This window comes from Dermacentor albipictus, chromosome 3, assembly GCF_038994185.2.
Source record: "Dermacentor albipictus isolate Rhodes 1998 colony chromosome 3, USDA_Dalb.pri_finalv2, whole genome shotgun sequence".
Classification (NCBI taxonomy): Eukaryota; Metazoa; Arthropoda; class Arachnida; order Ixodida; family Ixodidae; genus Dermacentor; species Dermacentor albipictus.
The window spans coordinates 138,836,095-138,849,528 of record NC_091823.1 but is presented as its reverse complement, the minus strand read 5'-3'; the positions used below and the strand labels follow the sequence as shown (position 1 = coordinate 138,849,528).

The window sequence follows — 13,434 nt, the reverse complement described above, 5'->3', positions numbered from 1 at the left end:
GAAATTTGTTGGATTTTGGAAAAATTCTGACTTCGTAGCGCCGTAAAGAAACAGGCAAGTATCCACGAAACTAAAAGAATCCCAGATACAAATTTTTTAAGCACTGCCCAATAAATAAGACTGCCATTGCATAGAAAGATAGTAACATCGGATCTCGCAATTTTCACTTTACCACGCGGTATTGTCGTGGCAGGCACTTTTAATAATTCTTTACGTACTGAATTATGGAAATGAAACGCTATGGCAGCATCTTCGTTCTCACTATGGCGTTCATGCCCATTACACACATGAGATCACACAGCTCGTCTATGCGATAACGTTACGATTACTTTCCTGACATGTGGCTATATCATTTTGAATGTCAACTTCGGTGAGGACTTTCACTTGAGCGCAATTCAGCAAAATATTAAACGCTTATCACCACTTAAGAGAGGAGGCTAACAGAAAGCTTTAGCTCTGGGCCCCCTACTTAAATACATGGTAAAGGAGAAATAATTTTTCTAGGCGACCGCTATAGAGAATTGTATGATGTTCTGTAAGGTATAATGAATAAGTGAAAATCTAGAAACTTTTAGGAGCGTACTTTTCACACCCTCAGCTGTTTAATACAAAGTGTCGAGAATTGTAATATTTCGAAAAGAAAACGAAGCTATCAAGTTTAGAACTCTGTAGAAGAACGGTGAAATATAATATCCCGAATATGTAAGCTAGACTTACAACATATCTTAAGGGAATAAAATTGATATAGTAAAAGCAGGTCACAAGTATAACAAACGACAAGTGGGTCTTGTACGCAACTGTTGTAAACATTGTAGCAAATCTACGTAGGCATTACATATTGTTACGTAGGAAGACGCAGGCGACAAGCTATGTACAAATATATTTACAAGGAAAATACGCTGCGCTTGGCCAAGAGGCAACAGCCCGCGCTAGCTTCTAAATCGTCGTCGTCGTCTTCACACTGCTGGCCTTTCGTGATCGCACATATTGTGCCGTAGCAATATTATCGCAGATTTGTTTGTTTTTCTTTTTTTTATCCAAAGGATGGCTGCGACATCATCTTTTTGCTGCAGAGCAACAAACTTGGCGCCTGTATTTTTTTTCAAGCTTGAAAATTTTGGCAGTTATTACTTTAAAATTTCAAACCCTAAATTAGAATGGCGCTTCCTAATAACACTATAGTTTAGTTACTTCTTTTAAATGCAACACGTTTCATTAAAATTTGTGGCAGGAATATTGCAGAAACACTCATTTCGGCGGTTTGCAAGCATTTCAATAGAAGGCATCGGAGTTGAGCCTGAGATGAAGCTTCCTCCTAACATGCTGCAATGGATCAAGGTTACGTAACGCACTAAATGATAAATATGTAAAATCCTCGGAATAACTGATACTCACACAAAATCAGTCTTTCAGGAACTAACGCCCATGTCCTGTACCTAACCTACCTCGTTAAAGAAATTGAACAAGGTATAAGGAGAAAGAATTGGATGGTATAGGTACTTGGCTGCACTGAGAGTAGTGGCAGCTTCAGTTCTGGTATACTTGTTTGCCCTACCGCGAGATGGCGCTCCATCTTCAGTGTCATGTTCGAATAGTCATGATTTATTAGTGCTTGCATGATTTGCCAAATGAACGGCACTTCCTGACGCCCCGTGACATCTTCTCCTGGCTGCCGTTTGCGAATGTGCGAATTGAAGAGATGCGGGGCTCGAACGGGCGATCCGCGGTGCTTTAAAGGGACGCGTTCTGTGTCCATCATCATCATCATCATCATCATAATCACCACGATCGTCATCATCATATTTATGTCCGCTGCAGGACGAAGGCCTCTCCCTGCGATCTCCAATTACCCCTGTCCTGTACCAACCGGTTCCAACTAGCACCCGCAAATTTCCTAATTTCGTCGCACCATCTAGGCTTCTGCCGTCCTCTACGGCGATTCCCTTCTCTTCGTACCCATTCTGTCACCCAAATGGCCCAACGGTTATCTCATCTGCGCATTACGTTTTTTGCGTTGCTTTTGTGTAATTAGCGTTGAATTTACCTAAAATAGGTAAGTATTCCCTTTGTTTTGCTGAAGTATTCTAATAAATGGTTTCACGTTTGCATAAGGTTTGCTAAAGCATTTACGTGAACAAAAAGGAAAGCTTCGCACCTCATATGTTTGCACGTATGCATAATACTCGCACAAGATTTTTTTTTTTCAAGCGGGAACGTGCTGATAGCTTTCCCACGGTGTGCCATGTCTTTTTTTTTTTTCGTGTACTGCAATCAACTCACACTACTTTAGCAGTGCATAGTGCTACGTCCTAAGCAGGTGGGGGCTATTAGGTTCCTCAAAGGAAGCAAACAGTTGGCAACACACATCCCTTTGCTTTTAGTAGCGCAAGCTACCCGTACAAATAATCACATGCATTTATGCAGCAAACCGATGGACGCGTTTGCACTGCGAAGTATCACTCAGCTAAGCAACTGAAACGCATGTGCGAACCGACAAATGAGCAAACGCCGAACACAAGCATCTGTAACTCGACCGTTCCTAGGCAGCAGCGTCTACCACTCACGCAGCCTAATGTCCATCACAAAGTAACTAAACTACGTCTGTTGCTGTGGGATATTTGTAGCCGTAGCCAAACTACTTGCGGGAAGCCGTCAGCACTGATTTGTTCGTAACGGCCTGGAACGCACAGGAGCGATCTCTATCCAAACTTGTGCATAATTACCTAAGAGCCCCATATATTTACGCGGATATCGCCTGTCAAAACTACCGGTAACACCGTAACACAACGGTTGTTGCTTACCCATGGCTGCGCTTAAAAAGATCGGCGGATGAAGCAGATTACGTGCGCTCGTTGCGATCTCGAAGCTCGATACACGCGCTTCGGCGCTCGTGCAGCCTCGTCCTCGTCTTTAACGGCTGCTGCGGTCACTGCATTATGCGCACTAATCTGCTTTATTTATGTTTGGGAATCGCAACGTAAGTATAGAATACAATGCGATTAGTACGACGAATGCTCCCAAATGTCTCGGTCCCTCCCCAATCTATTTTGCGACTGCCCTCTCTGTGCTTCTCAGCGGGATACGCTGGTTTCTGCGCTGGCGGTCACTGTCTGGAAGGAATTATGACTTTATTCTGTTATGCGTTCTTCGTTTTCTGCCACTTCTTTAATCCAATTCTTCGGTGAGACTTCCGCATAAGTATGCCAGAAAAAATTGTTAGATCCCACGCACTATGGGAATCGACGTTATAAAAACATTTTGCAGGTACCTGGCTATCCAGGATTGTTTGGGGTTCGACAAAACGGTACAGGCGGATGGACGCATTCCAAGCAAGCGGAACAGTTTGTGTGGGCTGCAAGCCTACGTGTCTGTTACAATTCTAGCACGATGACGAACACATTGAAGATGATCGTATGGCCGCAACGTCACGATATCGTAGCCGAACGCTCCACGCGAGCTCATGAAATGCGAATTGTTCGTTTTTACATAGTTGGTGGACGAGCCTAATCGAAGGAAACACAGTGTCATGCCATCAGCAACTACGTGTTGCACAACGGCCCCCATCTATGGCTATGCCATGTGTTCTATCTAAAATGACGATCACATTTGCACTCAAGCGAATAAATGTTTAGGCTCGAATAAATGGGATGAGGAAGAAGTCGGTACAACAGCTCGCACAATTTTTATGTAGCGTACTACGGACTAAGCACTTGTGACAGTGATGCGTGGTCTCACACGGCGCATCATAGCACGAGCTGTCACAAGGAAAGAAGACGAGAAAGCGGGATGGAGTTCACGCGCCGAGCCTTTCAAACAGCTGTGTGGCTTTGGAACGAGAGGTGCCTTGCATGGTAGCATGTGACGAAAAGCGACAGCTGTCAGTTTACTATTATGTCATTTTGTTGTACGGTTGTCTTGAGTTATTGCGCTCTGTTACATGCGAGGCAATAAAGATAACAAAGGAGCCATCGTGACCTAGAGGTTAGTTTGTTCGACTGCAGAGATTTGATACCACTGTCGGTCACACTGTAGATTCCTTCATTGCGATAGCAATCACATGGACATTGCAAGCAAATTTTCACCGTCGTCGTAGCAATCGCCGTGAGGCTGCATATATTTATGTATATGTATGCTGTATACCATGCAAGCTATATGACATGCTGCATTTGCGGATTAAATTGCCACACTAATCTACCACTTAAGGTGCTCACGCTAGTTAATAAATTCTTGACAAAATATTCCTCAGAATTTTCAAAATGGCAGCCCAAATACAATTGTCATGGAGCACAACGCCGAGAGCGTATGCCGTTTATTTTATGTCTACTCAGACTATTAACAACTAAATGTGCGAAACCATAGCACATCTCAAACCGGCGTATTAGGTAACCGTGGTGGGCCAGCCTGCACTATCTCCGGCAGAGGCCCAAGGAGGTTTGAAACAGTAGTAACATGCTGCGATAGGCAGCAGCACCAAGGTCTATCTAAATAGGTCGCGAAACTTGGAACGAAAAACGCCTCTAAACGTATCGACAAGGATATCAGCGTTGCACGATTGAAGCGCGACTAGGTAAGAGGGGGACAAACACTGAAACTAGAAAACCTATCTGCAAAAAATACTCTAAAAGGTTCCACCAGAATACTGGCGTACGAATAACTTTACCGTTTCAGATATTTTGTCTGCACTAAAAGAAAAAAGCCTAACTTTTTTTCTATTTTACAATTTATTAGTTCTTCCTCCGCGAGCCCTACCAACCAATGATTCTGGCGCAAGACTTGGCAAAGCTGTGTAAGTGAGCTATTACGTCGGGAGGAATGGCATTGCTCAATTGAACGCGGCCGTTTCGTCCGGATTGTCTTTTTTTTGCTTTCGTATTTCTTGATAGAGTGGTGTGCGCTTCACTACGAACGTCGCGTGAAAGAGCGCACTGTATTCGTTGACGAAAGGGGCAAGAGCAGGTTTTAAAGTGAACGTTTTACTGGCCGCAAACTTGCGATTTCGCCGTGGCGGTGCTCCGAGGAGGCACATGACGTCACAACGCGTGCCTCGCCGCAGATATTTCTTTTTCTCTCTCGCTCTCTAGTCACTACTGCGCATGCGCCACTAGTAGCACCGAGTCACAGGCTGCGCAGCGCCGCGCCTTTCAGCCGCCGCCATTTGGTATTACGTCACAACAAGTTCCCCGTCGTTGTGCTCGCCTCCACTAGCTTTGCCAGCTGCGTCGCATGTCTGATAAGATGTCAGAGGATTCAAAACGAGAGCTCGCGTGCGCCGCAACCACAGTCCAGGCGGCAGGCTTGGACGGCGACGATTCTCATAGCCAGGAGGAGGCCTGAATTCGTCATCGCAATGGAATGAAGAGGAAACGAATCGCCCAGCAAACAGACGAACAGCGCGCCGAACTACTGGCTAAACGCCGCAACATAGCTAGACAACCAGACTAGTCTGGACTTGCAATCAAGAATAACCAAGGCTAACCATGCTATGCCCTAGCTTTCACTACGTATATCCTGGCATAGCCGAGCTAAGCTACTGCGATTTTTTTGCTATCGTGCAAGTTCACGCTGTGGCATCCGACGTGCTTGTTTCGTCATGACGACAAATGCGAAACGCCCCGCGAAGAAAGGCCGCGCTATGTTTGTTTACGCTCCATAACACTGGCTCCTAGTGTGCGATGGGCAGCAAAATTAGTAAGTGGAATGTTTTCTAAATGATAGTGTGGGACAATGTTGTCTGACAATTGTTGCATATGAATACACAGTTTCGCAAGGAATTACGAATCATTCTGTGCAAAGGATTTGCATGAGGTTTAGTGCATTACGGCTACGTACTGGTCATGGTACTTTTCATCAGTGAAACATGTTTTCTTTGGTCAGAGACTTGGTTACATTATTCAAGACGAATGAAATTCAAGTTGATTTTGGAAGCGCTTTGGCAGTCTCATTTATTTCCATCGTATTCGCTCACCTTCCTAAGGAAGCTAATAGAGCAATTACCGTCAATAACAGCCTAATTACGCTCACATTAAAACACACGCCACTCTTAATAGTTAAACGACACGCTGGCGCATCCGCTGATGTGAACGCAAGCTCGCCTCAGCCACAAAAGAAAAATACCTTCTGTCGTAGCGGGCGTAATGCCGGACGCAAAAGGAATTCAAACATTCGCGCTAAGCAGCTTACGATTTTGACGTCACTGTTATTTCCGGTTGTGACATCACTTTATTTTGTTTCATTTTCTGCTTAGTATTAGTTGTCCCCACGATACGTATATGGCGACGGTTGCAACGAGCCCCATTTTCTTGACATGTGGGCTTCTACGGAATCTTCGCTACCAGTTTACATATAGATTGGACGCACAACAAGACGCTAGCAGGTCGTGGAACAACGTTTATTGAAGGCACCACTGCAATATATGCGCATATATATACTGGAGTGGCAAAATGGTTTGGGAAAGCGAATGCAGATAATATCTCGGCACAGGAGTCGGGAAGGGGGGAAGGGGTACACGAACGCGAAGGTGCCAGAGCGTTACCTGACATGCATTCATGGCCAGGGACCCATATGATTGAGCGATGAGTTGGATCGCAGTCGCGAATACAGCGGCGAAGAACGTTGTCAGCGAAAGGAATGATCCATCCGAATTGAAAGTTACGACAGTCTCCACGGGAGTCTGTGAGGATGAATTTAGAGTCTGGATGGGAGGCTGCGAGGGCGATCGCCACCTCCTCCGCATGCGTTGAGCTGGGTGCTTCGAACGAGAGGCCGTCCACTTGTCTTTCCTCGTGTAAGATTGCAGCCGTGTACCATCCCCCCCCCGTGGAGAGGCTGGGGCCTGCAATCTCGACGTTGAAGACGTGTTTCTTAGAGTGATAGTGGCGGTGCAGGGCATCCGCCCGCGCCTGGCACTGGCCATTACGGTCCTCCTTGTTCATCTTAGTTAGAAGTGGTCGAACGTAAAGGGCACATCTCCACAGTTCCAGCTCTCGAACCTTTTCCATCGTATGCTGGTCCTGTTTAATATGTAACCGGTCTAAGAGGCGGCCACCGGACATGGTCTGGGCGAGACGCGTGTATTGGTTAATGAGATGTGCCTCGCGAAGTTATCGATAGGTGTTCACCACCCCCAATGCGAGAAGACACGCGTTGGATGTGGAGATCGGGAGGTCGAGGGCTCTCTTGTGCAATTTGCGGAGTACAACCTCCAAGCAATCTTCGTCATTTTTCGTAAGCATAGTAATGGGGCCGACTACAGTACTCTACTAGTTACGAAGGCATGTGCGAGCCGCACCGCATCCTTAATTCGCAACCCTACTTGCTTGTTGGAAACGCGGCGGACCATCCGGCTCACCTGGTCGCCGACCTAGCGGAGTTCAGCAAGGGTTGTGTCGGCCTTGCGATGTTGATTATTGAACAGACCGAGTATTCGAATCTCCTCCACTTCTCGAATGGGGCCACTGGTGAGAGAAAGCTGAACTGAGATTTAGCATTTCAGGGAAGTTCGAAAATGCACAAATTGAGACTCGGATGGGGAGCATTGGAGGCCGCAGTACGTGGCATAGCTATCTGCTATGCTCACCGCTGCTTGCAGTCATTCCTACATCTCTCCTGTTTCCCATAGTGGCCCAGATGGTGATGTCGTCGGCGTACAGCGCATGCTGACCACCATCGACACCCACCAGCTGTGCCGGGAGGTGTGCCATTGCAATGTTAAGGAGAAGCGGGGACAACACAGAGCCTTGTAGTGTGCTCCGTGATCCCATTTCAAATGGGCGGTACTCGGTCTCTTGTAGGCGTATATAGGCCAAGCGGTCTGTTAAGAAATGTTTGATACAGTCGAATGTACGAGCGCCGCAGTTGGTCACACTAAGATGTTTTAGTATGACGGCGTGCTTAACATTATCAAATGCACCCTTAAGATCGAGTGCCAGGAGTATCTTGTCGTTATGTGAGTGTTCTGTGAGTTCGAGGATCTCGTGATGAAGCTGCAAAATGATGTCTTGTGCCAATTTATGAGGTCGGAAGCTGAACATAGTGTCGGCGAAGGTGCCCTTGCTCTCGGATATTCCGAGGGGCGGTCACGGACCACCGTTTCCACGAGTTTCGCTACACATGAAGTGAGGGAGATGGGCCGGAGGTTGTCCATGTTTACCGATTTTCCCGCCTTCGGGATAAAGGTTACCAACAATGTCTTCCAATCGGCTGGAAATGAAGTGTCCCCAGTCCAAACGCCGTCGGTGTATTCGAGTAGGGTTTCATAGATCCGATCTGGAAGGTTTGCCAATAGTTTGACGGTTACCTTATCCCTCACGGGCGCCGTCCTCCTGCGCATTCGTGCAAGAACCGCGCGAAGGTCGTGAAGCTGGAAAGGATGATCCATTTCTGGATTATCGCAGCCTTCAAACGAGTAATCCATCCCTCGCGGGTCTAGATCCTGATTGAGGTAGTGTGAGCGCAAAGCGTTCGCTAGCTGTTCCGAGTTCCCTTGAAAGGGGACGAAGCCATATTGATTTGAAGGGAGATCGCCTTGGAGAACAGGCCCAGGTTCCGTCGCTTGGAGCGGGAGCGATTCCGGCTTCTCCGAGAGTTCGGTTAGATCGATGGGTCGGGTGAATTTTGATCGGTGGTTTGTGTCTTTGAGGGGTCCCATTCGGCTGAAAAGCCGGGGGTTTGACTCCAGCCACTTTTTCATATTGGCTATCACGGCGGCCGTAACAGTAGCTGCGATGGCATTGAGAAGGCTCTCTTGGATTTGGCCAATATTTGATATCTGAGCCGTTAATTAGGCAAGGGCGTTTTCGAGGGCAGTGAAACGCACGTCAGAACAAGAGGTTATCAGGTCTGCTGGCAGCACTTGCATCGGTTCCGGAGCTACATGGGCAGGGGGCGGGGAAGACCGAGCTGTTTCTAGTGTGTGAATGCTGGCGTTAAGTTGAGCATTTTGTTCCCGGAGAGTCTCGAGCTCGCGGCGGATGTCCGCGACGTCAGAATTAAGGGGGGGGATGAGGAGGAATGTTTTGTGGGGGAGAAGGTACGGGAGTGCGTGGAGGCGGAGGAGGCCCGTCTTGACTGCCTACCTTGGGCTTAGACGTATTCTTTGGTGTGCCAGACGGAGGGCCCTCGAGAGCCGTAAAATTCCCGTCTTGGAATCTAGGGGCGTCTGTATCCCGTGACGCTTTCGGGTTAGTTTACTGAGGAGACTTGGGGGACGTCCAGGCGAGGTGTCCGCCAGTGGTGCTGCTCCAGTTGTGCCTTTCGTCATCTTGTTGCTAGTCGTGGGAGCTTTTGAAGTGGTGTCAGGACCTGAGGGTACTGCAGTCCGAGGTTGTCTTCGTTGACCAGCCGGCTTGCCCGGTTGTTGCAGCCGTCGAAGTTTGTCTTTGCAGTCTTGTGAGCCCGTAAGATGATCGCCACCGCAAACAATGCAGGAAGGAGTGCACTCGTGGGGCGCCATGTTTTCGTCTTCGAAGACTGCGACCGTTTCGCCGCAGTGTCCACAGCGATTGTCTTGAGGATTCGGGCATAAGTCCGGACGGTGACTGATGGTGCGGCATCGGAAACACGCGGGAATAGTTCGATTATATTAGCGCACCACAGTCACCGCACTGTTATAGTGCACGTAACGCGGTACTCTGTGTCCTACGAAGGGGAACAGGGCAATTGTCGACTTCCCCAGCTTGCGGATGAAGGCTATCTCGCCTCCACACCCCTGGACTTTAGACTTCACGGTGGTAGAAGTTTCCTGCTCATGGACCACAATAATCCCACTGCAGACTTCACCGTTGACTTTGGCGTGTCCGACGACCGGGATGGGGCCTTTGGAAGTATTGAGCTTGAATTCACGAGCGAGCGCATTCGCTGCATTGACGGCGTCAGTGGTAGCAATGACGATATTCAGGTCCCAGATGGGCCAGACACTAAGAATGTCCACCGAAGATGGATTTACTAGGCAGAGAGCAAAGCCCCCAAGTTCAACGTTCTGCAGGGCTGTCTTCAGGAAGATCGTCACTCTGGGCTTGATAACAATCGTGAAATCTTCCTTGCGGAGTTGAGGCATGGCGCTGGGTCACCATTTCTTCGATCCCTCTGCTTGCGAGAGCTGAGGGTCAGACTTTTCAAGATTCGGAGGCACAGAAACGCCGGAATTCATGGAGATTCCATTGACCGCCGAAGTGTTCGAGCGTTGCTGGGGTTTACGAAGTTCCACCAACGAGAAAAGGCTTTCATTCAAGTTTCAAGCGAAGACGAATTCTGCGACGATTTGTGACCATGTCATCATCTCGGGATCGTACCCGCGCCAGGCAGAGACCGCCATGGCGGTCGCGGAGAACGATGGAGATTGAGTTCGGGGCGTTAGGCTCAGTTGGGTGAGGTGGGGGAGACAAAAAGGGGCCCCCAAAATGGCCCACCTGCTCCAGAGCGGTATCTTCGGGCGCCGGCTGATGTTATCCGTCTAGTAGATGCAAAATTTCACGGGGTTGCTTGGAATTTTCGGTAAACCGGAGGAAAATTGCCGGAGCCGATGTGAGGCGCGTCCGCTTTTCCGCGCTCGCAGCGTTCCCCAAAAGAGACGAAGGGGAGAAGCGGGCGAGTGGTGCGCCACCTGTCAGGGCAGCGCGGCCCGAGGAGGGGGTCCTCTGTGTTTGCCGCAAGATGGATCAGCGTCTGCGCCAAGCGCAGAAGAAATGTAGCGGAAACGTACTTCGCTACGCGTTTAACTGCGACTTCTGTAATTTATATGCTTATGATTACCGATATACACCGCAGCATAACTTTCTACGGCATGTTTCTTAGGCAACACCCCATTCACTTCAGGTGCTTTTGTCCCGCTTTGAGCCATCGAACTCATGGCTGAGTGATTCTACTTCCGGCTACCGTTCGGTGCGGACGTCGAATGTCGCGCTCCGTAGGGGCGGTGTTTGCGGCTATGTCAAGCCGCGGAAACTGGATGCCTGCGTCCGTTCAACCGGAATATAATGTTGTTTTGCCGCCACTGCCTACAGGTTCGTGTGTTTTAAACACAGTTTTTCTTCACGGCGACGTGAAAGCAAGACCATTCCGTGTCGAAGATTTTCGCGACACGCTGGCTCATCTGAAACTGCTCCCCGAGGTGGTCGCCTTGGGGGCTTTCCAGATGAACCACGTTTGGGCGGTGACGTTCGAGAGTGCGGAGGTGACAAAGAAAATGCTGAAGTATGCGGAAGTTTAAGTCAAGGAACAACATTGTTTGGTTGTGGGTGCACACAACCAGGATGTCCGGGTTAAACTCCACTGGTTGCTGCACAATGTGCACGACGAAGACGTACACGCGGCATTTTGTCCGTACGGGAAAGTCACCGACGTCCAGAAAGAGCAATGGCGTGTACCAGGCATCACGAACAAGGGGTCGTCTATGCGTACAGTGACCCTCAAGCTGAAACCAGGCGTGACACTTGACGATCTACCGCATCAGCTACGAGTAGCAGGCATAATGGCGCTAGTGGTCGTACCAGGTCGTCCTCCACTGTGTCTTCGGTGCAAAAGTACGGGGCACATCAGGCGCGAGTGCCACGTGCCACGTTGCTCTGTGTGTCGACGCTTCGGCCACGAAGAATGTCAGTGCGTGCGCACCTATGCAAACGTTGCGGGGCCACCGAGAAGTGAGGAAGTCGTCAACGGGAACCTCATGGACGAAGTCGACGCAGAGGCAAGTGCTAGTGCTTCGAGACCATCTCTGGCGCTACTTTCAAAGAAAGACCCAGCCACAAACTCTACGAAACGAGATGTAGAGCAAGTTGCGAGTGAAGCCATAGCGACATCTGGCAAGCCTACATCAGCTAATGACGCTGAAACAAGTAATGACGCAAGTACAAGCAAGAAAACCTCCGTAGCAACGAGTCAGGACGATTCAATCGTAATGGACACTACGGAAACCAGCAAAGCAGTGGCAGCGGCCAAAACAACGCACGAAGAAAGTGCTGGCGACGAACAGAAGGTGAGCACTCAAAGTGCGAGCGAACCAGCTATGAAGGCAGCAACTGGCTGGAGGCCAACCATACCACCGGACAGAAAGGCGGCGGCAACACAGCGTGTTCGTACGTTCGCGTGTTTTTACCCGTGCGGGGGGGGGGGAAGGGGGGTCGAAAATGCTGATACTTCTGAGTTGCCGATGGAAGACCAGTCAACAGTGCAGGCTTAACGCAGAATCGCCACGGTAATTTGAGTGATCCTTCGTCACTGACGAGAGCTGCAAATTTATTGGGATCTGTTGGCCTTGATCTCTTTCCCGTAGAAATGGCGATACGCATTGAAACACCCTTGCGCGTAGGCACTATTAACGTGCGGGGACTTACGGCAACGAAGAAGCAGTGCCAGCTTAATCGCCTGTTCAGCGAAAATAATCTGCACATTATTGCTGTACAAGAGACAAAGATTGAAACTGAGGAAGGGACCGAGCCTAGTCCAAACGTTCATGTCTAGATATTATGTGTGCGTTTCTCATGCTGTTGGTAGAGCACGGGGCTGTGTACTCTTTCTTCGCAATAATATTGGTATAAATGCGGAAAATGTATTTGGTGATAATACCGGGCATATTATAATGCGCGATTTCATGTTTTGCAATCTCAAGTTCCGCGTTATCTGTGTTTACGCGCCGAATAGAACAGCCGAGCGCAGGGCCTTTTTTCAAAGCGTGGAATGTCACTTGAAGTGTGAGAGAACCATGGTCATGATGGGAGACTTCAACTGTGTCTGCAAAGTGGAAGACAGAGCCCGTAATCTGCCTGGTCTCGAAGGCAGTGCGCTTCTGTTGGCAGCACTCATTCAGGAACCTAATTTAGAGGATATAGGCGACGTTTTAGCGAAAAATGATGCACCTCGGTTCACTCATTATCAAGGGGACAGCCATATGCCATACTGGATCGTGCCGATGTTTCTGGGGAAGCATTGCCATTGTGCAGTGATTATGAAGTCAAACATGTTTATTTTACCGACTACAGTTTGGCCCGTTTTTCTCTTGGTCCAAAGAAGTCATCGTGTTTCAACTGGGGTCTTTGGAAATTCAATGAAAAATTGCTGCAGGATGAAATATTTATTTAAAACATTCAAGATAGCATTCAAGAGCTGTTATCGGGTGTTCACAACTGCACGGAAAGGTGGGAGTGTTTCAAGAAAGAAACAAAGTTAATAGCCATAGAAAGGTCCAGCGTTTTACACCATCAAGAAAAAAGAAAAGAAATAGAATTACAAAGTGAGCCCAACATTTATTTAAAGGGAAGCTGAAGAGTCTGTCGAATTCAATAAGACGCTCATATACGGATGCGGGAACCTTATAAACCATGTCGGTAAAATTTGGCTTTTTTTTTTTCAATTAGGAGTGACGTAATCGTCGGTTGAAATTGCGCTGTAGCTCCGCCCCCCTTTGAGTGAGCGAGCGGAGCGGAGACCGGAAACCGCGGT

At 48.5% G+C, this 13,434-nt stretch overlaps 1 protein-coding gene across 5 annotated transcripts in view; it reads right to left on the bottom strand.

Annotated features, from left to right (window-relative positions):
- Positions 1-2,907, bottom strand: part of LOC135917831 (uncharacterized) — a 265,446-nt gene extending 262,539 nt beyond the window's left edge. For 4 of the 5 annotated variants that reach the window (XM_070536081.1, XM_070536084.1, XM_070536080.1 and 1 more), the window contains exon 1: positions 2,802-2,895. Coding sequence is in view for 1 of the 5 variants with exons in the window: in XM_070536083.1 (XP_070392184.1) it covers positions 2,802-2,805 (4 nt within the window). In the remaining 4 variants the exon portion in view is untranslated. Of the gene's footprint in view, positions 1-2,801 lie in introns of all 5 variants that reach the window. The other variant, XM_070536083.1, reaches the window with a different exon arrangement.
- Positions 2,908-13,434: the final 10,527 nt, after the last annotated feature.